This window comes from Phacochoerus africanus, chromosome 11, assembly GCF_016906955.1.
Source record: "Phacochoerus africanus isolate WHEZ1 chromosome 11, ROS_Pafr_v1, whole genome shotgun sequence".
In the NCBI taxonomy this organism is placed as follows: domain Eukaryota; kingdom Metazoa; phylum Chordata; class Mammalia; order Artiodactyla; family Suidae; genus Phacochoerus; species Phacochoerus africanus.
The window spans coordinates 74,351,927-74,377,474 of NC_062554.1; the positions used below are offsets into that span (position 1 = coordinate 74,351,927).

General features: G+C 37.8%; 1 protein-coding gene across 1 annotated transcript; it reads right to left on the reverse strand.

Moving 5' to 3' along the window:
* Window positions 1–882: 882 nt before the first annotated feature.
* On the reverse strand, window positions 883–25,328 carry PON2 (paraoxonase 2). The gene is made up of 9 exons (XM_047752339.1): window positions 25,182–25,328; window positions 19,398–19,468; window positions 11,938–11,993; window positions 8,019–8,184; window positions 7,347–7,473; window positions 5,633–5,833; window positions 2,987–3,068; window positions 2,126–2,254; window positions 883–1,501 (listed from the first exon to the last, which is right to left on the reverse strand). Exons 1-9 carry the CDS (start codon window positions 25,253–25,255, stop codon window positions 1,343–1,345), a joined length of 1,065 nt encoding a protein of 354 aa, XP_047608295.1. The 5' UTR covers window positions 25,256–25,328; the 3' UTR covers window positions 883–1,342.
* Window positions 25,329–25,548: the final 220 nt, after the last annotated feature.

The window sequence follows — 25,548 nt, forward strand, 5'->3', positions numbered from 1 at the left end:
AAAACAAAAAAACACAAGATTGAGAGCCACCCCTTACTAGGTGTGTGACCTTGAACATCTGTGAAATATTAACAGTGATATAATATCAATACCTACTCCTTCAGGGCTATAATTAGGACAGATGAGATAAATGAATGTACCATTTTCAGTGCATTGTCTTTCACATTATAAATGACTGACAAATATTTTAATAATAATGATGCTAAAGTTGGGAAAAAGTATAAGTGCTTTGATAAGTTACAAAAAGAAACACGTGGAATTCTCTCTCCAGGGCTTAAGATGAATTTAGAGGAGGTATAGTGAGTGGAAAGAATGCTCTCGTATGAGACAGATGTCCTTGGCCCAGATCCTAACACTGCTAGAATTAACCATGTGGGTCTGGACAGTGGACTTCATCTCACCGGGTCAAATTTACAGTTGTGTTCAATGAGAAGGTGGCATGACTGACCTTCCAGCTCCAACCTGTCATCCGCTTTTTGTATGCAAGGTCGAGTCCCATTAAGAAAGAGCTGAGGGGTTCCCTGGTGGCTCAGCAGGTTAAGGATCTAGCATTGTCACTGCTATGGCTCAGGTCACTGTTATGGGTGGGTTCAATTCCTGGCCCCCACTCCCAGACCTTGTATGCTGTGTGCGCATCCAGAAAACAAAAAGAAAAAGAGCTGATGTAATACTTCACACTAATTGATAGCTCCAGCTGTCATATTTAGTTAATTCTTTGGTTTATTTAATTCAAATAAAGAGCTTGTTGTTTCAACTTTCAATGAGGAAAATTAGTGTTGCCATGCCTTCCTATCCCAAGGAAACCCCACAAGGAAGTGGCCACTTTTACATCCCCTCCATGCCCCCTGAGGATATGCCTTGAGAATTAAGCACAGATAAAACTTGGATTTCAGTTAGTCTTTAATACAACTCCAACTCTTTATAGTAAACAAAGATGTAAGTCCAAAGCATCACAACATCTTATCAGTAGTTCTGAGTCACAGTGGTCACACTAGTGGAGTTGAGGTAACTCAAGGAAATATAATCTACCCTGTTTTAGTGGAATTTTCACTCTGGCAGTTGGAAGGCCGACATGAGACTTATTTTTGTGCAAAGTGAACTTACTTTACTGAAAGCAGTGTTCCTTCTCTCACCTTTACCTGGCATTTTAAAAACTGTTCATTTTCCTTTTATGTTAAAAGTGCTATGTGAAGAAGGGTGACTTTCCATACTGAAATAAAATTTACTATATACATCATACATTTCTGGGTCAATGCTGCTGGTTAAATTCCCTCAGAATTAACAATTCATAGGAAATTAATTGTTAATAGAGGCTAGCATGCTTGCAGAGCAAAAAGACAGTTTAGAGTTCACAGTACAGGGCTCTGTGGTATAAAGTGCCTATAAGAAGCTTCCTGTCATACAAAGAGGCCACAGAACTTCCCTGGAGAACAGATCCGTTGTTGGCATAAACTGTAGTCACTGTAGGCTTCTCAGATAGAATATTCTGGATGCGGAGAACCTGTTCAGGAGATATAAAGGATTAATGTAGAAACCACCATCCACCATGCCAGTCAATCACCAATAATTTTCACAGGGACACAATGATTAAGAGGACATGCTGTTGAAAATAGCAGTTACCAATTTTTTTAAATGTTTAAATTACTTTCTTAAGCCTTTAAAGAAAGTACTTTCTTAAACCATCTAGTTATTGCATGCCAACACAGGATTGAGTGTTATTATAGTAATTGAGCATTAATAGAAATACTTCCACACCAATGTGCCTACTTTCTCACTACTTTAGTACGAACAAAAGTCAAGTCATGTGGTGAGCTGACAATAAACTAGGTATTTAAAAAATTGCTAGTATGCCACACAAGGAGGGCACATGTCTTTATAAAAAGGTCTTTGGACTAGCTTCCACCATAATTTAATACATCAAAAGATTACCTTTCTAAAAGTATTTGAACAATGTAAAATTCTGCCAATTATTGGCTTAAAGCAATTACAAAACCAACCACCACATAAGTTTATTGTATTACTGGATTAGAAGGACTAAACAAATCATCCCTGGGACAGTTTATTGTATTTTTCATTCAAAAAGGACTGGAATAAATAAGCTTGAAAAAGTAAAAACTATAAAAACCTCTGATGAGGGAGGATTGTTCGGGTCATAAACGAAGAGCTTCTGGCCATTAGGATGACAGCCTACCAAGATGTCCCCGGAGGAAGGATCGATAGATATATTATCCACCAGTGTATCCAACTCGAGTACCTTCCAAATGAAAAAATATCAATATCTAAATGACATGAGAAACTTGATTAAATAATTTAGGCTAACCTCTCGTGCCCCTATGCATGTGGGGAAATTACACCCATCCTCTGCTTCTACCCTTTAACACCAAGATTGCTTAAAATAAATTTAATACACTGGTTTAGAGTCACTTTTCATTTTTCCTAAAATTAAGAAAGTTAGGGCAATAATCAATCTCTCTAAAAAATGAACTCCCTTCCCCTTAAAAGATGCACAATGATCAGTTAGTTCAAGGAACTCATTCAAAGGAAACTAGGAAATTCTTAATCAGTCTGAAATATGTGTTGTCAAGCAGTAAGAAAATAATAATGGTGTGGAACCCAATTTTGACCTTCATTTATTATTGAAAGAACTGACAACTTGTATAAATCTTCATTTCAGAATTCATCTATTAGTCTTTTCAATTGTGAAAATTCTTATTGGAATTCATCAAGTGCCATCAGTACTTCATCAAGTGGGCTCTAAATCTGATGCAAATATCCCTCCCAACCCACTACTGCATGTAATCAGTCCATCCTCATGATTATGGGAAACAAGAGACTTGGCCAGTTATAGGGAGGTAATAGTGAAAAACCCAGAATATAGTGACACTGACATTCATATTTTTTTCTGCGTGAGGTCTTGTTATAATATAGCATAACTATGTAATTTCAAGATTAATGTCTACTTTAGGTCTAGAAAGAAATATTCTACCTTCAATTGAGTTAAGTTCATATTAGGCTGTTTTTCCAAAACATGAATTTCATGAGCCAGTATATCAGCAACATAGATGTACCTTTGCAGGAAGGAAACATGGGTTAGAGCTCCAAGCCAATATGAAGCTTCATTAACACAGTATGAAGAACAAGTCTTAATAACCTGCTGAGAAGTTGATCAATGATGGGCCTTCAAGGAATGCTTGATAAAGGTCAATTTTTATTTAAAAAGTAAGCTTTCAGATAAATTCAGGATTGCTCCAGCAATCATGAAATTGTTAAATTATTTTTCAAAAGGTTTGTAAGGAAAAATAATATAGAACATCATTTTAAATATAAAGTCTGTGACATCTGCCACTGAAAGGATAGTGAAACAATTACTTAGTTAAGGCTTTTATATTCCACAATATAATTTGGTATTTCTAGGGATCCTTTAGATATAGAAATATATGGTATAAAACAGAAAACACTTCATTAGACTATTAATACTTACTAACATTTAATAAAATATTTATTAACATATCAAATTCAAGAGTTAGAGATAAATATCTATTCAGAACAATTTGTCTACATCTAAGAAGGGTGAATTAATCGACTACTTTATGGTAATTTTCCTCATTGAATTGACTGTTCCATGGCAACTGTTCTATTGAGCAATTTTAGTATGTAAAGCCATGAACCCAGTATTGTGACAGATACAAACAAGAAGAAGACAGCCTTTTTTAATGAAAAGTTTATAGTGTGTTGCGGTGATCAGATATGGTTTGTACATGTTAAGCGGGAAATACAGCATGATTGGTAGCATAAGAAATATTTCAGGTCTATCTAGAGATTGAAATATCTAACTTCGGAGAAAACAGAAGGGCTCAGAAAGGAAGAGGCATCTACAGTGGACATGGAGAGAGAGACTGGATTTGAGGATGTGAGGACAAAGCACATTTCAGACAAAAGAAATCGTATGAGCAACAAGTCAGGGGCAAGATGAGAGAGGCATGTTTGCAAAATAAGGAGTTCTTGTCTAAAGCACAATGAGTATGGAAACAGTATAAGACGGAGGCTGGAGCTAGTCTATTAAAGAAAGTCCAACCGTTTGGCTTGCCTTGATTTGATAAGCAATTGGGGTCCACTAAATTTTTAGAATAATGGAGTGGCATAATATCAGCTGGTCAGTTCTGTTCAACAATTACTGAGCAAATGCTTTGTGTCTGGCCATGGTCAGCGTGAGGAGTCAAAGATGAAGCAGACAGAGGTCCCTCTTTTGGAGGACTTGAAAGGCAGTAGAATATAGAAGGACAAAATTGGCAATGGAGCAAAAAATGGAAGTGGACTAAGAACAAGTGGGAAAAAAGTGTACTCTTTCAGCTAGAAAGGGAGAGAACCTGAACCAGGCAGTTGTCGATAGGAAGGAAGAGGGGGTGAGGGTGAGGGAAGGAAGCACAGGTAAAACCACCCTGACTCACTTAATGGCTGGATAGGAGTGGTGAAAGAGAAGGACTTAAAGCTAGATCCCTTATTGTCATTATGATTTTTAGCTTGGGTAACTAGAAAGTTGGACTCTCCTAATTGAAAGAGGAGAGTTGGGGGATAAATAGATTTGGTGGGAGAGGTAGGACTGGGTCAGTTATAGGCAATTTAAATTAAATCGTTCTACATTCAATTTTTTTTTTTTTTGAAATCACCAAGAAAGAAGAAATTGTATCATGAAAATAAAGACATTCAGTTGTCAAGGAATACCAGTTTATTTCATATTATGTTTGTAGCAGTTTAAATTGTTCAGTGTGCTAAGGTAGTAAAAGGGAAAGTTAATAATAAAGAATGTAATATCCTTTCTATAAGCTATAGTTGGACATGTAAAAATAGTGAGATAATTTGGGGGGACAATTTGGTACAATCCATTAAAGCTAATATTTAGAAGGAGTGCTCTTTGAGTGAGTAGTTCTATTTTGAGGGATTTGTTCTACAGAAACACTTATACAAATGTACAAAGCGGAGGGCCTCATAGCACCACACTCAGCTAGTGCCCAGTGGGTATTTGGACCCAGGTCTATATGACTCCCAAATCTGAAGATGTAACCATTATGCTGTAATTCTCCCTTGGGAGGGGGAGCTTCTCCTTAAAAATATTTGGATAAGTTTCAGTGGTAAATGAGACATAAAAAATGGTTTTTATACAGAAAAAAAAAACCCTACATTTCATCAACAGAGAACTGGTTAAATTAGCTTACAATCATCCTTATGATGGAATAATGTGCAGCAAAAAAATGATATTTAAAAGGAAAACACCTACCTGATTCCTTTATATATATATATATATATATATATATATATATATATGAACCTATTTTACAAAAATTTACATTTATAGAATTAAATTCTACAATGATGCATACCAAATTTAAGTACTATATATAAATAAAAATTACATATGATTGTTTTATATAAATAGAATATATATAATGATATATTACATGTAATATGTGTACCATATAGTATTATAGTAATATATGTAATATTATATATAGTACATTTATCATAGATCAAAAATAATCAAGTCAGCTATGTCAATGAAAAAAAAGCCAAGTGAAGAATCTGGCCCCGCATCATGACTAAGGAGAAATGAAGGTACTTCTATAAGAGATCATACTTTTTATCAGGTGAAATATTGATCCCATTTGCTGAATCAAATCCTTCTGCTACCACTTTAACTTCATTTGGACTGTAGTAAACAACATTTGTCCAGTGTAAGTTCAGGTATGTTTCCAAATACTTTAAGAAAGGATCAGAGAAATAGTGGTCATTGGTAGCATAGAAATGTGCTGGTCCAACAGCTATGATATCATTCACACTGGAAGGAAAAAATAACATGTGAGAGGAAATCAAAAGCCAGTTGGTATGTATATTAAAGATTAAGTATCCAGAAGCTTTACACAATACATACTTTAACTTTTTGGTAAAAGGCTTCCCAGGAAAAGCTCAGCTAAACTCACATGGCTGTAGTCATGTGTAATCCACTATAATATCATTTGCTGGAGAACCATTTTGTATGGTGCCAGGTAATTGAAATATAGGTCCTTTAGCAATTATAGCAGGATTATTATTAAAGAAAAAAGAACTTTGTGCCAACAGGGTGTGTTTTTTGACGGACAAAATGTAGTGTTTAACAACAATATGAAAGGACACAGATGTCCATACTCTAGAGCTCAATGAGGACTCATTGGCTGGTGAGCTGGTTGGGTTGTTAATAACATTTTCCTAGCTTCCATTTTCTCAATTGCTGGATTTTCCTGAGTTCCTTTGCTTAGTTATTAGTCAAAGTAAGGTCGACTGCTCAGTTTCTACCTGACTTACAAAGCCGACTTGCTGAGAATGAGCAGGCACTCCATAAACACTTGTGGGGAGACGGATGATGAAATTGCCACTGTACAAGACTTCAGGTGAGAGACTTATATGCTAAAAACAATTACAGTTTTAAAACCAGTTAGGTAAGGGTGTTATTAAATTTAAATTCCAATTACCCTATGCAAAAATTTCTGAAAGAGCAGCTTTCTCCTTTGTTGAAGGAAAAACACAGCTACTGGGAAAGTGAGTCTCCTCTTTCTGAAAGAGCTCCCTAATGCAGAGGCTGCCTGGATGGTACTTAGGCTCCTATTTATTACGAAATGAGTTTTTGGAAGAATGATTTGATTGGAAGTTACACACTTAAGTCCTAGATAGGGAAGTAAAAATTAAAAATATTCTTCAAGTTCAAACTTAGATGCAGCTGAGCTGGGAAGGGGCACATAATTCTCTTTTAGCCACATTATCAACCAGCTCTATGTTCTTTTAGTCGTGATGGCCCACTTTCAATTCTGTAGGGCCATTAGCCCACAGCTACCCTGTGTAAACACTTCGTGTTAGTCCCACACAAAGCATGCAAACTCCATATAAAGCAGAGTACTCTTCTTTGGCAGGTAGGTATTATTATTGTTTGGGTGATGAGTCATCTGAAATGGAAGGTGACAGAAGGAAAAATGGTGAGGTTTTTTGTCTTCTACTCTAGAGATGGCCTTGAAGAGCAACTGCCCTGTAGTCCAGCATTTCCTCTTTTCTCAAGGGAGGCAACATAGAACATTGATTATTAAATGAGTGACACTGACTTTCCCTGCTCTATAAGGAAACTATACACACACGCATACACATATAAAGACGTGTACTTATTTATTTTGAGTGTGTGTGTATATATATACACATATAAATACATACAAATACATACACACACACACATGTATTTTAGTTCTTACAGAAGGTGGGAGGGCCATTGCAGAAAATATTTGAAAATGCTAACGATAAATCAGAGAATAAACAAAAGGACTAATTACCTTGGAAGAAGCTCATGTTTGATTGTTTTTAGATGCAAAAGAGAATTTTCCTCCTCTTCAAATTTAAAAATTTCCACTGTATTCTTGAATTCCGGATGGTTTACAACAAAGAGATAAACTGTGTCATCTAAAGAAAGAACAGAGTTAATTTACAAGACATAACCAGAGGACCTCTGGGCAGACACTGACATTTAAATACCACGGGCAAGAAAAGGTTGAATGTAAAAGCTGTTAGACGACCTAACAGATCATCTCCCCTGCCCCAGGACCCCCAAGCACCCCGTCTTTCCCATCACTGTCTGTCTGGTGTTATTTCTGATCATTGGTCCCCTGACCTTTAACAAAGAGTGTTTCCCACTTCATATACAGAATTCATGAATAATCTGTTTATAGTTTAATTCAGAAATATAGCTCTTTTTCAATGCAATAATAATAGATATATGAAAAGGTTATGGAATCTAAATACTCAGGTGTTAACTGTTAGAAATTTCAAAATGTAGTATAAACTTACTGCCAGCTGAAGATGTAAGTGATCAACTTACTTATACGAAGAATACAGAAATAATTCATGAATTAATTGTTCTCTGACTACAGATATGATCCAAATCTGTTTCCACAGTCATTTGCAAACCATCATAAGTATTTTAGCATTGGAAGCTCATCAGCTCTTACCACTGTCTATGAAAGTGCTGATACCATGTGGATTAAATGAAGCCAAATTAAATCCACGGCTGATTCTTAATTCCAGTGCCCTTGGGTTTTCTTCTTTTAGATCCATCATTAGTATTCCTCCAGGCTTATCTGGTGCAAAACTGTGGAGACCCGGACATTTCAGACCCTTTTCAAAACAGAGGAAAAAAAAAAGTTAAATAAAATGGCTTAGGTATTTTTATGGACTGAAGTAGCAAAATATAGAGGCTTTGGCTAAAGGTGGTGGCATATAGCTACAAACACAGAGAAAGCAGAGAGGAAACAATAGAAAAAATAATAATTGAGTGCTGGAAAGCCGAAAGATGAACAATCGCTAATGTTTCTGAGTTAAGGCAAAAGACTAGGGGTTTATTTCTTCAGAGGATAACCAGAAGGTCGATGGACTGGGAGAAAGAGTGAATAGTTGAGGACAGGGATCAGCCACTACCTGACACACATTTCTTCTCTCCCCATTGGAACATGAGGTGGGACTCTGTCTCATTTGGTCACTGCCAGATCCCTGGGCCTGGATCTGTGCTTGGCATACAGTCAGTCTATAGTCAGTCTATCTTTTTCCCACTAATTCCCAATGTCACTTTTATCACTAGATCCCTGTTTACATATTGGTCTCTTTGGGGTTTCACGCCTATTCCTGTGCCAATATGCCACTTTTAAATTACTGTAGCTTTATTTATAAGATATGATATAGACATATACACACATGGCAAGCCCCCATTTCCCACACCACATTACTTTACAACACAGTCTTAAATATTTCTGCCTATTTATTTTTCTGTATAAATTTCAGAAATTAAGTTGCTATTCTGAATGTACCTTATCAGTAGTTGGTAGTATTTACATTTACTATTTGTTTTTTCCTGGTTCATGGGGAAGCCGCTGAGTTTTATGTGTTCATTTTGAATCCAGCCATTTCACTGAACTCCCCCTTTAGGTCTAAGAGTCTTGTCACTTGAATCTATTGAACTGTTTTAAAAACAGGTACTCGCACTGTCTGAAAATAATAGCAGTTTCGTCTTTTTTTCTACCTATTTCCTTTTCTTGTGTTCTTGGGTTATTAACAACTCTAGTAGATTACTGACAGTTATAGTGTTTGGGGGCATTTTCTTCCTTTTCTAAACATTAGTGGGAAGGCACTAATATTTCACCCCTGAGAAAGATATTTACTGTGGGTTTCTGAAAAGTTTCCTTCTACTTCTGGCTTTTTTGCAGCTTTTAATCAGGAATGAGAGTTCAGTTCTATCTAATGCTTTTTTGCACTCACTGAAATAAGGTCTTTTCTCTTTTAGATCTTTCACATCATACTTTACACAAGTTTAAATTAGTACAAAAATAAAAAAAGTCTCACTTTATGCACAAATTTTATATAATAGAAATTTTCTCCAGTGAAAAAAATCTACGCAAATCACGCAACTTCAAGGTCTAGCAAGTAAAATTAATTGGAATTACCCTATTGCTACATGGTGGTGCCAATTCAGTAGTTAGTAATCTTATTCTTTACGAATGTCCTGTGAAGAGTAGGGTTTCGGAGTTCTCTTGGAGTGCAGGTTAAGGATCCAGCATTGTCACTGTAGTGGCTCGGATTGCTGCTGTGGTGTGAATTCAGTCCCTGGCCTGGGACTTCCATATGCTCTGCACATGGCCAAAAAGAATCCAAAAGAACCCAAAAAACCAATAGGGTTTCAATGCACAGGAAGCTCTACCAGGGATGGTGGTAATTATGAAGAGTAACTCTTCATAATTATACCTTATTTCTTAAACCTATTCTTTTCTCTTTTTAAAATTTCATTTTATTTCCATTTGTGATAAAATATACATAACAGCAAATTTTCCATTTCCACTATTTTAAATTGTACAGCTCAGTGATAAGTACATTCACACTGTCATTTAACTCTTTATTCTATTCTATGTCATCCAATTCCTCATTAAATGTTACATTAATTTTGAGGTGCCCCTCATGCCCATAACTGTGGAATAGCATGGGTTAATGGGCTAAAATGTTTGGAAGAAGAAAACAACTGCATGAGTTATTCATTCAGAAAGGTGTGCATTCTGGGAAATACTAGATACAATGCTGAGTAAATTAAAAAACATCAGTAAAATGAGATTGTTTCTAAATCTGAAAAAAAGTCATATAACTGAGGAAGGATAAGAGAAAAACAAACAAGAAATTCTGTTGACTTGGCTGCAAGATCATTGTGACTATATTAAGCCCCTCAGCTAAAATGGAAATAGATTTATGTGCTTGGAGACCTCATAACTCCTAATTTAGATTTATTCCTGTGGGGTAAAATCTTGAAATTGGTGAGTTTAGGGGTACAGAAATCTCTGAGAATAGCTTCTTTGAAAAAAAAAAAAAAGCGACTGCCTTCTACATTACTCTGGATATTTGCATCTTTAGTTATGAACAATGTTGACTAGGAGTCTCAGTGTTTTTTCCTAAGGCTATAAAACATGTGCAAGAATGTGCTTCTACACAAACCCAGAGTCCTCCTAGAAATATCATTTTACTCATTGTGTGTAATTAACGAAAACTTTTCTTTTAAAGCTGTATTTTTTAAATTTATTATAAATATTGGTGTAACTACTGAAAACAGAAACACTGTTTCTTTTCTCCCTCAGTGATAAACAACCAGCCGCTCACAATCTTTCATATAAAAACCATGAGGAACCTGAAAAGTGTTCTAACCCTCATTCTCAACTAAGCTGAGTTCTCTCACCTTTCTCAGAAGTCTGACAACTATTTTATTAGTGTTGCAACTCTCTTCTAAAGCATCTCCAAGTTTTTCACATCTTTCTTGAGTCTCAGAGCCTGAAAATAATGGCTGCTGAGAGGGAACAGAATAATCACAGGCCGCCTTCAAAGCTGGATACTTCTTTCTCAAGAAAAACTGAACCCATGAATATGCTAAGGTCCCTTACCTCAGCCCATGCTAGGGAGGAGAGGTGTTCAAAATTTCCTCCTTAGTTCATTGTATACAATTTTCTAATTAGAATTCTGGTTGGTATAGCCTAGTATCACTCAGGCCAATCAATTTTTTTTTTTTTTTTGCTTTTTAGGGCCACATCTGTGGCACATGGAAGTTCCCAGGCGAGGGGTTCAATCAAGCTGCAGTTGCTGGCCTACGCCCCAGCAACAGCAACGCCAGATCCGAGCTGTCTGTGATCTACACCACAGCTCATAGCAACACTGGATCCTTAACCCATTGAGCAAGGCCAGGGATCAAACCCGTATCCTCTTGGATACTAGTTGAGTTCATTACTGCTGAGCTACAATGGAAGCTCCAGGGAAGTTAATTTTAAAGTCTTTGTAATGTATGCCTGAAAAGGTTATTACTTTTCAACTTATAAGAATTAGATCAAAAGTGAAGGGTTTAAATAAGTTCAGACAATGACTTTCTACTTATGAGGGCTATTTGGAGGAAAAGAAAGAAAAAGCACTGGCCTTGGTCTGAGAAAGTTAGTATGTTGTTTGAAAATAAATAATAAATAATAACAGAATATTAGCTTCAAATGAATATCTAGTGGACAGAAAGGTAGATGCTGTATTTAAAATAGCGTAATGTTAGTATCAATTATCCACAACAATGCTCCAAATATCCTTTTTAATAACAAACTTTGAGAACACAGATTGCACTGGAATATTTTAATACAAGGCAGTGGGAACATAAAGCTCAATAAATCAATTGGCAGAGACTCTTTCATCTCTTCATTTAAAGATGCTGGAGGAATATTTCCAGGATACTGTTTGACCTGTATTTTTTTTTTTTTTTGAGAACATATTTTTGAAAGTGAGGAACTTTGAAAACAAGTTACTGCTCTGCAGGTCTCATCAAACTCCCTTATACTTCCTCCACTGAGGCTGGGGAAGGAAGATACTCACCACACTAAAGAAAGCCAGACCATTGGGAAGTATGTCAATATCTTCAGAGCCGGCTTCTGTTAAGTTCAAGAAATAGATAAATGTCATTTCAAATTCTGTGATTTGTTAAGTAGAGCTTTGTTTACCAGTGTCTGTATCTTGTGGAACAGTTTTGATTTTCTTCTAAGGAACCACTCTCTTTAATAAACGTCAGTCTAAATCCCTTCCTGCAGTGAACTTCTGACTTTAAATGTTAGATATTTTAGTTTACTCAAATCAAAGTCAAGTAATCACCAGCTCTAATACCAAAAAAGTTGACATCTGTACACTCTTATGATAAACATCCAGATGTCTGTACAAAAGTAATTGACATCAGGGGAATATTACTTTCAGAATGAAGGGCTCAAAGTCATTTAACCATGCAAATATCCTTGTCCCTTTCCCGGCTCATTCAATTTGAAGCAAACACCGACATTTCTCTCATTAACAGATGAAACACCTGGGATTATATGTTCCCTCTTCTAAAAACACTGCCTGCTTGTTCTCATAAGCAAAGACAGCTTTCTGTTTAATCTGTAAATTTAAGCTTTAAGTTACAGGGAAAAAAAAAAAAACTAGCAGAAGAAAATTAATGAAAAATACCATATACCTAAGCCAACTGAAGCTTCTAACACTGCCTCTAAGACAGGCTACAATTACTATTGATTGTTTATTGATTGTCTGCAGCACACTCCACACAGCACAGCAAATAATTAGACATAAGACCTTCCCAGTGGTCTCACTGTGTAAATTCCACAGACAGATAATAGACCCAAACACAAGAAAAGAGGAATAAAAATGGCTTAGATTAAGCCAAATCATGACGCATCCTTTGAGTTCACAAAATCCAACCTTCCCATTTAAGCCCTCTCCAAAGGATTTCTCCAAGATTATTTCTAGGTTGTTCAAAACAAACAGCATCTATCCAGTTATTTGGGTTTTGATTCCTGAGTTTGCATTTGGATGGTTGCCTCCAGTGTTGCTGGCTCCACCATAGTGGAGAAAAGCAAGAGAAAATAAAATGCCAAGAACCTCACTTTGTAAAGATGACCCATGTGCCTGTTTCCAAGAACGAGAGATAATGTTTAAGCATAGTATGGTGGAGCAATTCTTAACCTGGTGTCTGTGGATCCCTAAGGAGCCATAAATGGGTTTCAAAGAGTCTATAAACCCTCTGAAATTCCATTTGAATCTTGGCTTTAAGCAGATTCATAAAAGGATCTGTGACATCCCCCCAAAGTTAAGAACCACTAGAACCACTAGTTCCCATGCTGGTTCTCAACTGGTAAAGAGCAAGGACCACCTATATATACAGAAAGCCAAACATACAAATGCACACACATGTGCATACAGAATTCTCGTCCAAGTTTTGCTCTCTGGATCCATTTAGTAGGACCTTAATTTAAGAGAGTTTAATTTCATTGTATACATGCTTACACACATAGAAAAAGAAAAGATATGGTAGAAAATAAAAATTTTTCTTTGGGTAGTAGGATTGTGAGTGGTTTTCATTTTCTTTATGTTTTTCTTTGTTTTAAAATTTCCTACGAATAATAGTATTGTTTTAATAATCAAGAAAAGAAATGTTTTCCCCCCACACCCATGGTATATGGAAGTTCCCAGGCCAGGGACTGAATCCGAGCTGCAGCTGTGACCTATACCACAGCTGCAGCAATGCCAGATCCTTAACCCACTGTGCTAGGCCAGGGATCAAACTCCTGCCTCAGCAGCAACCTGAGCCACTGCAGAGGGAATGGCGGATCCTTAACCTACTGTGCCATAGTAGGAACTCCCAAGAACAAAGTTTTTAAAATTTCAACCACATCGTAACCACTTTGTTTAATCCCATTGCCTAATTCCAAGAAAAAAAAATCTTTTTTTAAATAATTAAAAAAATATATATTATTTTCCATCATGGTCTCTCCCAGGAGATTGGATATAGTCCCTGGTGCTATACAGTAGGACCTTATTGTTTACCCATTCTAAAGGTAATAGCATCTGCTAACCCCAGTCCATCCCACTCCTTCCCCCACCCCACTTGGCAACCACAAGCCTGTTCTCTATGTGTGTGAGTCTGTTTTGTAGATAGGTTCATTTGTGCCATATTTTAGGTTTCACATGTAAGTGATGTCATATGGTATTTGTTCTTCTCTGACTTACTTCATTTAGTATGAGGGTCTCTAGTTGCATCCGTGTTGCTGCCAATGACATTATTTCATTTTTTATGGCTGAGTAGTATTCCACTGTATATATGTACCACATCTTAATTCGGTCATCTGTTGATGGACATTTAGGTTGTTTCCATGTCTTGGCTACTGTAAATTGTGCTGCTATGAACATATGGGTGCATGTATCTTTTTGAATTACAGGTTTGTCTGGATATAGGCCCAGGACTAGGATTGCTGGTTCATATGGTAGGTCCATGTATATAGTTTTCTGAAGAACCTCCATGCTGTTTTCCATCCTGGTTGTACCAATTTACATTCCTACTGACAGTGTAGGAATGTTCCCATTTCTCCACACCCTCCCCTTCATTTGTTACTTATAAACTTACTAATGATGGCCATTCTAATTGGTGTGAGGTGGCACCTCTTTTTTTTTTTTTTTGGTAGGTTTGATTTGCACTTCTCTAAGAATTAGCAATATTGAGCCTCTTTTCATGTGGCTACTGGCCATCCATACGTCCTCTTTAGAGAGATGTCTATTTAGGTCTTTTTTTTTTTTTTTTTTTTTTTTGCTATTGAATTGTAAGAGTTGTTTATATATTTTGGAGATTAAGGCCTTGTTGGTTGCATCACTTGCAACTATTTTTGTTCCGTTCTGCAGGTTGTCTTTTTATTTTTTTTATGATTTCCTTTGATCTGCAAAAGCTCGTACATTTGATTAGGTTCCATTTGTTTTTGTGTTTATTTCTGTTGCCTTGGGAGACTGACCTAAAAAAACATTTGTACGATTTATGTCAGGGAATATTTTGCCTATGCTCTCTTCTAGGAGTTTTATGGTGTCATATCTTATGTTTAGGTCTTTAAGCCATTTTGAGTTTATTTTTGTGCATGGTGTGAGAGTGTGTTCTAATCTCATTGATTTACATGCAGCTGTCCAATTTTCCCTGCACCATTTTCTGAAGAGACTTTTTCCCATTTTCTTGCCACTTTTGTCAAAGATTAATTGACCATAGGTATCTAGGTTTATTTCTTGGTTCTCCATTCTGTTCCATTGATCTGTATGTCTGTTTTTGTACCAATACAAGACTGTTTGCATTATTATACTTCTGTAGTATTATCTGAAGTCTGGGAGAGTTATGCTTCCTGCCTTGTTTTCTCTCCTTTGGATCGTTTTGCCAATTCTGGGTCTTTTAGCATTCCACATAAATTTTTAGATTATTTTTTCTAGGAAAAAAAAATAAATCCTATCTGTAGCTTTCTTTAGAATATTTTCTAGATCTACTCCCCCATATTTATTTGTATAGCCATTACTACAGTAGGCTTTTATCATCTTAAAACACTCTTTGGTACAAATATGGCAGTAGTCAAAGATGGAGATTTTTTTCCTCCTCTAATTCAGTAATAGAAATAGTAGCAGTTTTAGTAGAATAGGAATAAGTACTAAAATACATTATGTGTTTACCAAATACTAAGGTCCGTGCAAGTACTTTATATATGTTAATTCATATAATTTTCATAAATCTAAGAAGAAATATTATTCTCTCTTATTTTAGAGCAGAGAATATAGAGCCTTTGAAAGCTTAAGTAAATTGTTCAAGGTCACAAACTGGGAAGCTGGGATTCAAGTCTTTTGTTCTGACTTAAAAGTGCATAGAAAAAAATACAACCCAGCATTTAATGAAATTTCTCTGTCAGCACCATCCCCTGGTTCCTCTCTGAAGATACTTTGTAAATCCAACTGTGGTCAATTCCATATGTTGGCTTTTTCCCTAAAATGTTTGCTTCCATGCTGCTCACCAAGATCTTCACCAATTCATATTCTGAACATTTAAAATCTCTTTCAAAAACTCTTTCTCTAGAAAGTCTTCTAGCTTAGCACATCTGACTTTGGTCCCTTCTTACCCCTTTAGTCAATATCTATCTGTGTCAGAGATGGCCAGCTGCTCCCCAGTACCCAGACTCCCCTTCTTTCCTTTTAGCTATAGGTACATGGCAACATAGCTACAGGCATTTCCTATATTTTCTTGCTGATAGATGTGATGGTTTGTCTGAGTTCAGGTTAATGGGACATGATAGTTTAAGATGTATGCAACCAATGGGTAAAATAAAGTAAAAACATCTGTGTCAATTTTTTTTTTATTCCTTCTGGCTGGGAAAAAGGCAACAACTGGAATTCTGGTCTTGGACCAAGATGGAAGCATTATGTTGAAGACAGCTGTGTTGCTCTATCAGCCTTTGTCCCAGAATGACCACATGGAGCTCAGTCGTCTAATTACTCTAGGCCATTTGCTCATCTTTGGACTGTCACATAAAGGAAATTTCTAAGTTAGTTACTATAACTTTATAATAGCAAATAAGCCCTTGCCATACCCAACAGAGTATCCCCAATGTAATGTAGCCTGTTATTTTCCACTTTTTTGGGTTCATTTGTATGGATATTAATCATTCTGGGAGAAGGTATGGATGGTAATCATTCTGGGAGAAGGTACTATGATGGAAAAAATTTTGCAAAAGTTATTTAACCTCTCCAAGCCTTGGGTCCTTACCTATTATAAAAAGAAAAAAAGTCCGTATCTCACATAGTGGGTTTTTCTGTTTTCCTTTTCATAGATAGATTGTAAAGTACTTGATGACAAGGACTACAGAATTTAGTGTTTTTAAAAAATAATCTCTCAAGTAGTAGTTATTTTCAAGACTTTGACTGACAAGCATATAAAATCATTATTAACTCAAGAGAAATAATCTATTCAAAATTCTGTTCTAGTCCAGGACTCTGAATGCCAGCATTTTCAAAGACATTTAGAAAATGCTTTAAACTTTGAAGCCTCAAATAGTTAAATAGCTCTTTAATTATAATTTTTATTATTTAGATGTTGATATTATACCAAATCTTAGTTTCTGTCTGTAAGATACACTGGGAAGGAATACAAAACAATGGAATAAATAGTGAACTTACTTTCTGACCCCCTGAAAGCACACATCCTGCGTGATATATGGTAGGTGATTATTATTTATTAAAACACCAAGACATGACATGATAGATATGCTATGTATAAGCCACCTAAGAATTGCAAAAAGTTCATTTCCAGTCATGGTGAACATAGCCTTGCTGTGTGTGTGTGTGTGTGTGTGTGTGTGTGTGTGTGTGTTGATGGTGATAGAGGGAACCAGAGGATTTGATCTTACCTCTTGGAGGGGTTAGTTGGCCTCAAGTGCATGGCTGCTACTATTTCCAAAGTAGAAGCTAAAGAAAGGAAACCCCTCTATTCTTGCTGCCTATGAGAAGTTTCCTTTGCCCACATGGGAAAGTGTGCTCTGTTTTGCCTTTGTAGTCAAAGACCACTGGCTAAGCAACTGTTGTTAAAAACATATAACCACAAGCTATTATTAACCATTATGCATCACTGACATAGCACTCAACAAATGTTCATATAGTGTATGCTAACCAAAGAGCAAAAGCAAAGAAGGGGGGCGGGGAAGCACAATTCTAATTAGATCTAAAAATGTATCCCAAATGTCCTTCTAATCACTCATCGTCTTCGCTCTGTTGCCTTCTGAAGTGCCTCAGAGGCACTAAACACTTCACAAGAGGGGCCATAGGTGACATATTTCCTCATTCTTCCCAATTCCAGACAGCAGCTCACATACATCACAACATAAAGGTCACAAACACAGACAGATGCCTGTTCAGAATACAAATGTTGTTGGACTTATTTTTCTCCGAGGAGCCTTCCATCCCAGCGAGTTGTAACAGCAATACACCTGGCAGTTGGTCCTGTAATGTGGCTGGCCATGCCCTGTTGCCTACTCTGAGACTTAAATTCACAGAAGGTGGGCTTCTCAGGGCCAAGGACTGTTAAATAATTTGACAATTATTAGCTCAGTAGCAAAAGTAACCTTCGAGTTCACTGACTCAACCTCCCAACCTGTAGAACATCCCTCGGAGATGCCATCTGGCTTTTGCTTAGTGACTGGTTCCAAGGGGGCTGTTCTGATTGCAGCCAGAAGGCAGATTCAGTTGCTGAGTTTCTTGGGACTCCAGACAACCTTAATTCTAGAATAGTCTGCATTATCCAGCACAGGTCTGGTCAATCTGGTAACTGACACCGAGTGTATATCTTCCTGCTGAGTGTTTGGGCAATTGAAACAAAGAGGGGAACTCCCAGGAGGAAGACGTCTAGGGGTCTAGTGACTGAAAAAAAGCACAAAAGTAGAGATGGGAAGAGGAGACAAGAGCACAGAGGAAACAGATGTGTAGAGAAGGAGAGGTGAGTAACAGAACCAGAAACAAACTCTAATGTAGAAAAGGCTTCTCTGAAAATTAATAGGTTCTATGAAATTGAAGCCTTCTTGTCTGTGACCCAGAAAAGAATCACTACTTTGTTATTGCTAAAAGCATGGTGAACCCTGTTTGGAGTGAATGTGGGTATAAACATGAGGCACTGAGTTTGGTAGTGTTGCCAACTCGAGGGCAATTTAGCCAAGGCTATCACAACTTTAAACATATGTGCTAAGTGAACAATAATCCCACTGTTAAAGATTTATCCTTCAGATGAACAAATGCAAGATTGTTGACATTCACTGCTGCACTTGCAAAAACCTGCAACCACCCAAATGTGCATTAAGAAGGAACTGGTTAAAAAATCATGGTAGGTGCAAATATTAAAAAGAAGGAGATAGATCTACATGTGCTGATGTGGATCGCAGTTCACATCACCTTCAAAATAAAGCAGGTTGTAGAATATAATCTTATACTAAGAGAACATTTTTGTGAATAAAAAGGATGTAAATGTATATACAAATATTTGCATTTGCACTGGAAATATCAGAAAGGATACAAAAGAAACTGCCTCTGGGGTTATTTTTTGGGGGTGGATATTTTGTTGGGAGATTTTTATTTTCTATTTTGTAACTTCTCTTCCTTCTGACTTTACTAGCTGACTCCTGGACTAATGGAACACAGAATTCAGTGGCCATACATGACAAAGAACAGAGACATGACAAAGAATAGAGACTTGACAAAAATAGTTTAGCAGAATTATAAACAAGCAAGAAATTTGACAACAAACAGAATTATACAAATAATAAATCATAGAGAAAGAGAGGAAAAATGCAGGGTGCATAAGATCAGAAAAGATGGACTGAAAAGGTTTTTGTTGATCTAATGTGATTATTCCTTTGATAAACAGTAATTGTGTGCCAAAATACTGTTAATGAGTTTTCAGTGTTGTTGGCCAAACAATTGAAGGTGTGTAATAAGCATTTTCTCAAACTTACCGATTCCTTTAATCAGGTGGCAGTTTGGAAGGTCAACAGATTCTACTTCTCTGGAGGCTTTAAGTCGATTCCTGTTAAAAAAAGAAAACAAGAATCTATCCATTTACGTATTCCCTGCTTTGTAGCAGAAAGGGTTTAAAGAGGCTTACAGCAATACATAAAACATGGCATAAATCTAAAGCAGATATAAGAGAAGACAGAAAAACAAGGGTAGGAACATAAAATAGCACCAGAAATAAAGTTAAAATAAAAATGCATATCGCAAAGTTCTATATGTGAACATGGATCGTAAAAGGAAGCCAATAACAAATACAACTTGAGTGCAAGTTCCTATATAAATATTAACACAGCACCAGGTTCCATTTCTTATAGCTCTTGTGTTGTGGGAAGAGCTTCAGATGTAGAACCAGAAGCCCCGTCTTCCTTCTGAGAACTCAGAGGAGCCAGAAATGCTCAGACCCTCTGCAAATTGACACAGCGACTGAAAGGAGGCCAAGAGACAATGGCAGCATTCAGAGCCCAGCTCACAGAAGACACCCGTAAATAGTTATTAAGAAATATGTGGAGACTGTCCTATTCCCATGACTGTTTATGGGGGTGAGAAGGTTGGAGGGTACCAACTACTCTAGCAAAACTACTTGCTGTTGTTTCACAAAAATGGAATTAAAGAAATAATGAAAAAATATTCTACTCATAAAGTGTCCTCCTCTTCCCACCCTGGAATAGAGGGTCATGGGGGGAGGGGGGGCAACACATCTGGGCTCTATTGTTTGAAGGTCTCACCTTCTCTTCCTGTTCTGTTATCTACATCCATAAATAATGATAATCATGCTTACAGAATAGTTTACATTTTTCAAAGTGGTTCACGTGTACCACGCATTTAAGAGACAAAAACAATAATTTCCACTAGTCTCTCTCCTTTTCATATCCTTTCCAGTTTGGACTTGTAGATACTGAATATAAGGAAGGCTACTGGCTTCTCAGCAAAATGGAAGAAGCATAGGCCTGGATAATCGAGAATTACTGATAGGTGGTGGCAACTATATATTTTGGCAATTCACATAAATATATACAGAAAGTTTCTAATTAAAGTGTTAATCAGTATGGACCTGGAATCAGTTAACTCCAGTAGTGTTAAATTTCTTGAAACAACATAGCAATAAGGCAATAAAATAAAAATAACTATACATAAATACATAAAATACATAGATATAATAGAAAAATAAAAGTAAAGAAAATAACAAATAAAATTTTTAAATAAAGCAGTAAAAAAACCCACAAAAGATCTCAAGTCTACAAATCCTAGGAGTGACTTAAAGGTGAAAACAAGTATATTTAGCCTAACATAGGTAGAAGCAGTAATACTAGGGATGAGGCTGCTGTTGCTAATGATCAGGGTGGTGATAAAAGGAAATCAATAAGAAGAGCTAAAATGTACTGAGCCTACCACTGTTCTATGTGATTTACCTGAACGAATTCATTTAATTCTTAAAACAACCCTAAGAGGTAGGTACCATTATCCCTATGTTAGAGCTGAGGAAAATGACTTCCCTGAAGTTTAGCACTCAGCAAGGAGGGACCACCCAGTGACCTTCAGAGTCCTTGGGTCTGTGAACTCAGACGGGAGGAAAAAAACAAAACAAAACACATCTTTGTTAAACCTCTGACTAAAATTGAGTATTTCTTTGGATGATGACCCTGAGCTTTCTCCTAGAAACACCTGTGACTCTGTTCCTAACAGAAATTATAGACATCGTTTCATTAGTTTTTCATTGCAGATATCTCCAAATACCATTTATACTCATTCCTGCTTCACAGTATCTACTGTTAGGTATTCAGTGACCTACAGATCTATTTAAGGCTTTAATAAAGAAGGCCAAATTAGGAGTTCCCTTGTGGTACAAGGGGTTAGGTTTCTGGTACAGAAAGGTGAAATAAAAAGCCAAGGTCTTATGTAAAAAATAGTGGAGCAATTCAGGCTATCTAGCCACCTTAACCACTAGTCATTACCATGAAATGAATGTTTGTTTCTTTCATGCAGGAAAAGGCATTACCCATCCAGAGTGGGATGAGACAGGGGTGGTTAGTGATTGTCTTGCCTCTTTGTGTGGTAACAGTAAGGATGCATCCGTTGGGAGTACCAACAAGCCTTGGGTAGACTGGGAACACAGCGTTACTACGAGGTTTGTTCCGAATCTTACTGCCTTTGAATGTACAAACCACTGATGGGGCTTCATCTTTCAAGTACTAACTTAAATTCAGACAAACGGGGGCTTTATCTTTCACACACAGACTTGTAAAGCCTCTTGGAATTCACCCCTTGAGCCCCAGTAATGCTCTTACTTAACTAAGAATTTGTGCTTAGGCTTGTAAAGCTGAGGAAATTTTGCATCAATGAGAGAAGTGAGGAGGCTGCTGTGGGGGAGCCGGGGCAAATTGTATTTGGAATCAGAAGACCTGGCTTAGAATACAGGTTTGGCACTAATTAGCTACTGAACTAACTAGTTAACCTCTCCAAGTCTCAGTTTTATTATGTATAATATAGGAAGGAAGACATATATGAATACTGAATGAAGGCAGGAGGGTAAAAGGGCTTTCTTTCCAAGCATCAGTGAATGTATGTTTAATATAAAGAACTATTGACACTTTTAACACAAAGACTAGCACTTAGAAGTCACATAATAAATAAGGAAGATGGCAGGGAGTTCTTGCCTTGGTGCAGCAGGGTTAAGGATCTGGTATTGTCTCTGCAGCTACTCAGGTTGCTGCTGAGGTGCGGGTTCAATTCCCTACCCAGCCTTGCAGCAGGTTAAGAATCTGGCGTTGCTGCAGCTGTGGTGTAGGTAGGTCAAAGCTGTGGCTCAGATTTGATTCCTGGCCCATGAACTTCCACATGCCATGGGTGTGGCAAAAAAAAAAAAAAAAAAGAGCGTGGTAATTTAAAAAAAGGCTGCCCCTTCAGAAGTGTTCAAAAGCAGACTGGATAGCATCTTGCTCGAGCTGTCCTAGGTGTTATGCAATAAGCAGAAAGTTCAGATGCTTGTTTCGGGGTTCCTTCTCAGGCATAGGTCTCTGATGTACTCAAGTCTCATGATTCATTCAAGGGTGTGTGCTTTGAAACAGGGACTACTGGCCTGGGTTTATTTGTGTATTTCTATTTTCCCCTTTATTCCTCAGCTAGGGAAGAGTGGAAAAGTTGAGTGTGATATGCCATTCTGCCCTGGGAACCTTAGCCAGTTACAGTTCAGAAGGAAAGAGACAATTTTGCTTCCATTTATTCATCCAGGCCATACTCATACTAAAAAATTATTCATCATTTATCTGGAATCCAAGTTAAAATTTAAGTGGGCACCCTGGCAGGAAGAGAAATAACTTGAGTGCCAAAGTGCTATCTCTAAAAATAAAATAATGAGTAGAAGACACCAAATGTGGGAAAAAAACAAACCAAAAACCTACTTTTGAAGAACCTTTTTTTATGTGGAGCATGCTGGTTTTCAAAATACTATAAGGGTCTGAAAGGAGAACTGCTATGCATTTGAGCACTTCGCCAAACTTCATAAACAGCAGGTACTTGATATTCTACAATTATAGGATTGCCAGATAAAATGTAAGATGCCCAGTTAAATTTGAACTTCAGATAAATAATGAACTATATTTTAGTATAATTACATCCAAAATATTGCATGGCATATGCTTATACTAAAAAATTATTGGTTGTTTATCTGATATTCAAATTTAACTGGGTGTCCTGCATTTTTATCTGCCTTTCTAGCCACCCAACATTCATCCCAGCTTTCTCACATCAGCCAATAAGAGGCATCAACTGTCCAGTGAGGTTACTACCCTATGAAGTCACTGCTCAATAAAGTTTATTATAGTCAAGTCTTCGTAAAGAAAAGATGCATTAAATTTTAAATTGCCTACCATGTGCATTCTATGTAAATAAGCTTCATTTATTTTTTCTTAGGTTTGCAACTGCATTTATGACTTATAAGGACTTAAATTTAAAATCTTAAGATTAAAAAGAAGAAAGAATTGACTGGTAATTGACAAAATGTCAACTCATAGAAACATTAGTGGTTTGAACTTTAGGGACAATTTAATGAACTTGAGAATTTAGTGGTCTTGCTTTTGAAACCAAGAGCTGGACAGACAGATCATACAAAATCATACAACTCAAAAATGTTCTGCAAAGCAGGAAGGTCATTTACATAACACACAAATAAGCTCAAGATGTCTATTTCTTTCCGGTAAATGTTCCTCTTCCAACTCTGACTGTTCCTGCTGCTTAGACACTGTTCCTCCTCCTGGCACTTTTATCAGCAGATGAAACTACGGCTAAGATGCAGAGCCAGAAACTCCAGTATTGCCTTTGACTTACCCTTTATCCCTGGAGTTTCAGAGTTAAGGCCTCTGTGATTCTCTCCAAAATTCCCCAGTTCTTTAACTAGTATCCCCATGTCTATTTGCCCTCTATACTGGTACTTGTCAGCTCTAACTGTATATTAGAATTATCAGAATTTTTTAAAATGAAAAATACTCAGGCCTGGGCCCCACCCAGATGGACAGAATCAGAATTGCTGGGAGTGCAGCCCAGTTAGCATGAGAACCACCACTCTGCTCCAATCCAGCCTCCCAGGCCATTTCTACACAGCCCAACTGGTTATGCTTTAGATGGTTTCAACAGGTACCTGTTTAAAAAATAGAACACAATAAATAGTTCCCCTCTGCCTATCAAAGCAGGCCCCAATTTCCCAACATATATTTAACCACCTCAAACCCCATCCTTCCCCTACCCTTACTATTCTCATCACTTAACTTTCTGCTCCCCTCAAATCTAAAAATCCCCACCTCATTCCCTTTGTTGAGGCTCAGTTCCTATCTGTTTCACCCATCCCGCAAGGACAACGTCAAAAGTCCCTTCCTCCTGAACTCCACCTTCAGGAACTGTAACTCTTCCTCAAGCCTGTAGGGATTGGTTTGTACCTGTCCTGAACATCCTAATTTATCTATTTGTTTTCTCTTCTGCCCTATAATCGGATGAACTTTTTAAGGGTAAGGACGGTGCCTTTCTAGATTACAGGAGCCCAAGAGAGCATGGTATAGATTAAGCACTCAGCATTTCTAGAATTCTTTCGCCTAGAAGCTTATAAAATTTGAGTTGATAATTCGGAGACTATGACGTCTGCCTCCCCGAGTTTTCTTCATTATACCGAAGATGTGAGATGGACTAGGCGTGTCCTGTTTGGCATTCTAGCCTCAGGGTTCCGGCCAAAAGATAAATACGGAAGTGATGTAAGGTCACTAGCTGAGTATCTCGGGTATCTTTGATCTACTGCGCCAAGATTAGAGAGCAGCGGAAGAGTTTCTCTAACTCTGCAGGAGAGGGATGGAGAACAACTCTGTTAAAGACCGAGGCTGGTTGGAGCAACAAAGAGAAGCGGCACCAGTGACCTGAAAGAAATCTTTAAAGTTTCAGTGCATGAGTCACAGTTTTGTTTTCAAGTTAAAGTACAGGGTTTGCCCTCGAGTAAACTCCAAAGAACTCGCTTCTTCAGCCTGGGGAGAAAAGAACTTTGTGAACAGCCAAGGCTGGAAAACTTTTTAGGAAGTCTCGCGATTCAGCCCAAACGGTGCAGGGTTTTGCTGGCAGCTGGGGGTGGGGTGGAGGCGACCCGCGGGGAGGGGGAGCAGCGCGGTGCAGAGTTCCACCCCGGCCGCGAGTGTCCCCGCTCGCCCGCACCCCGGCCACCTCGAGCGGGGACCCCAGGGAGCCCCACCTACCTGAGCGCCAGGAGCCTCTCGCCCAGGAGCGCCAGCGCTATCCCCAGCAAGCTCAGAGCCAGCAACCGCCCCATGGCCTCGCTCGGCCTGGCCCGGGAGCACTGTGGGCGGCGCCCGCCGTTCGGCTCCAGCGCGCGGGCCGCGCTCCGCCCAGAGGTCCGCGAGCCCGGCTGGCTCCTGATCGCGGGCCGAGGCAGCTCCGCCCTCGACCCAGCCCTTGGCCTTTGTCGCCACTAAACTACTCTTCTGACACCTTCCCGCCCAGGTTAAGCCAAGATTGTGACACAATGAAGTCCTTCATCTCCTTTTGCAAACAGACTACCCAGCAGGAATCTCAAGTAGTACACAGGCCTTCTCAGTTCTCTAA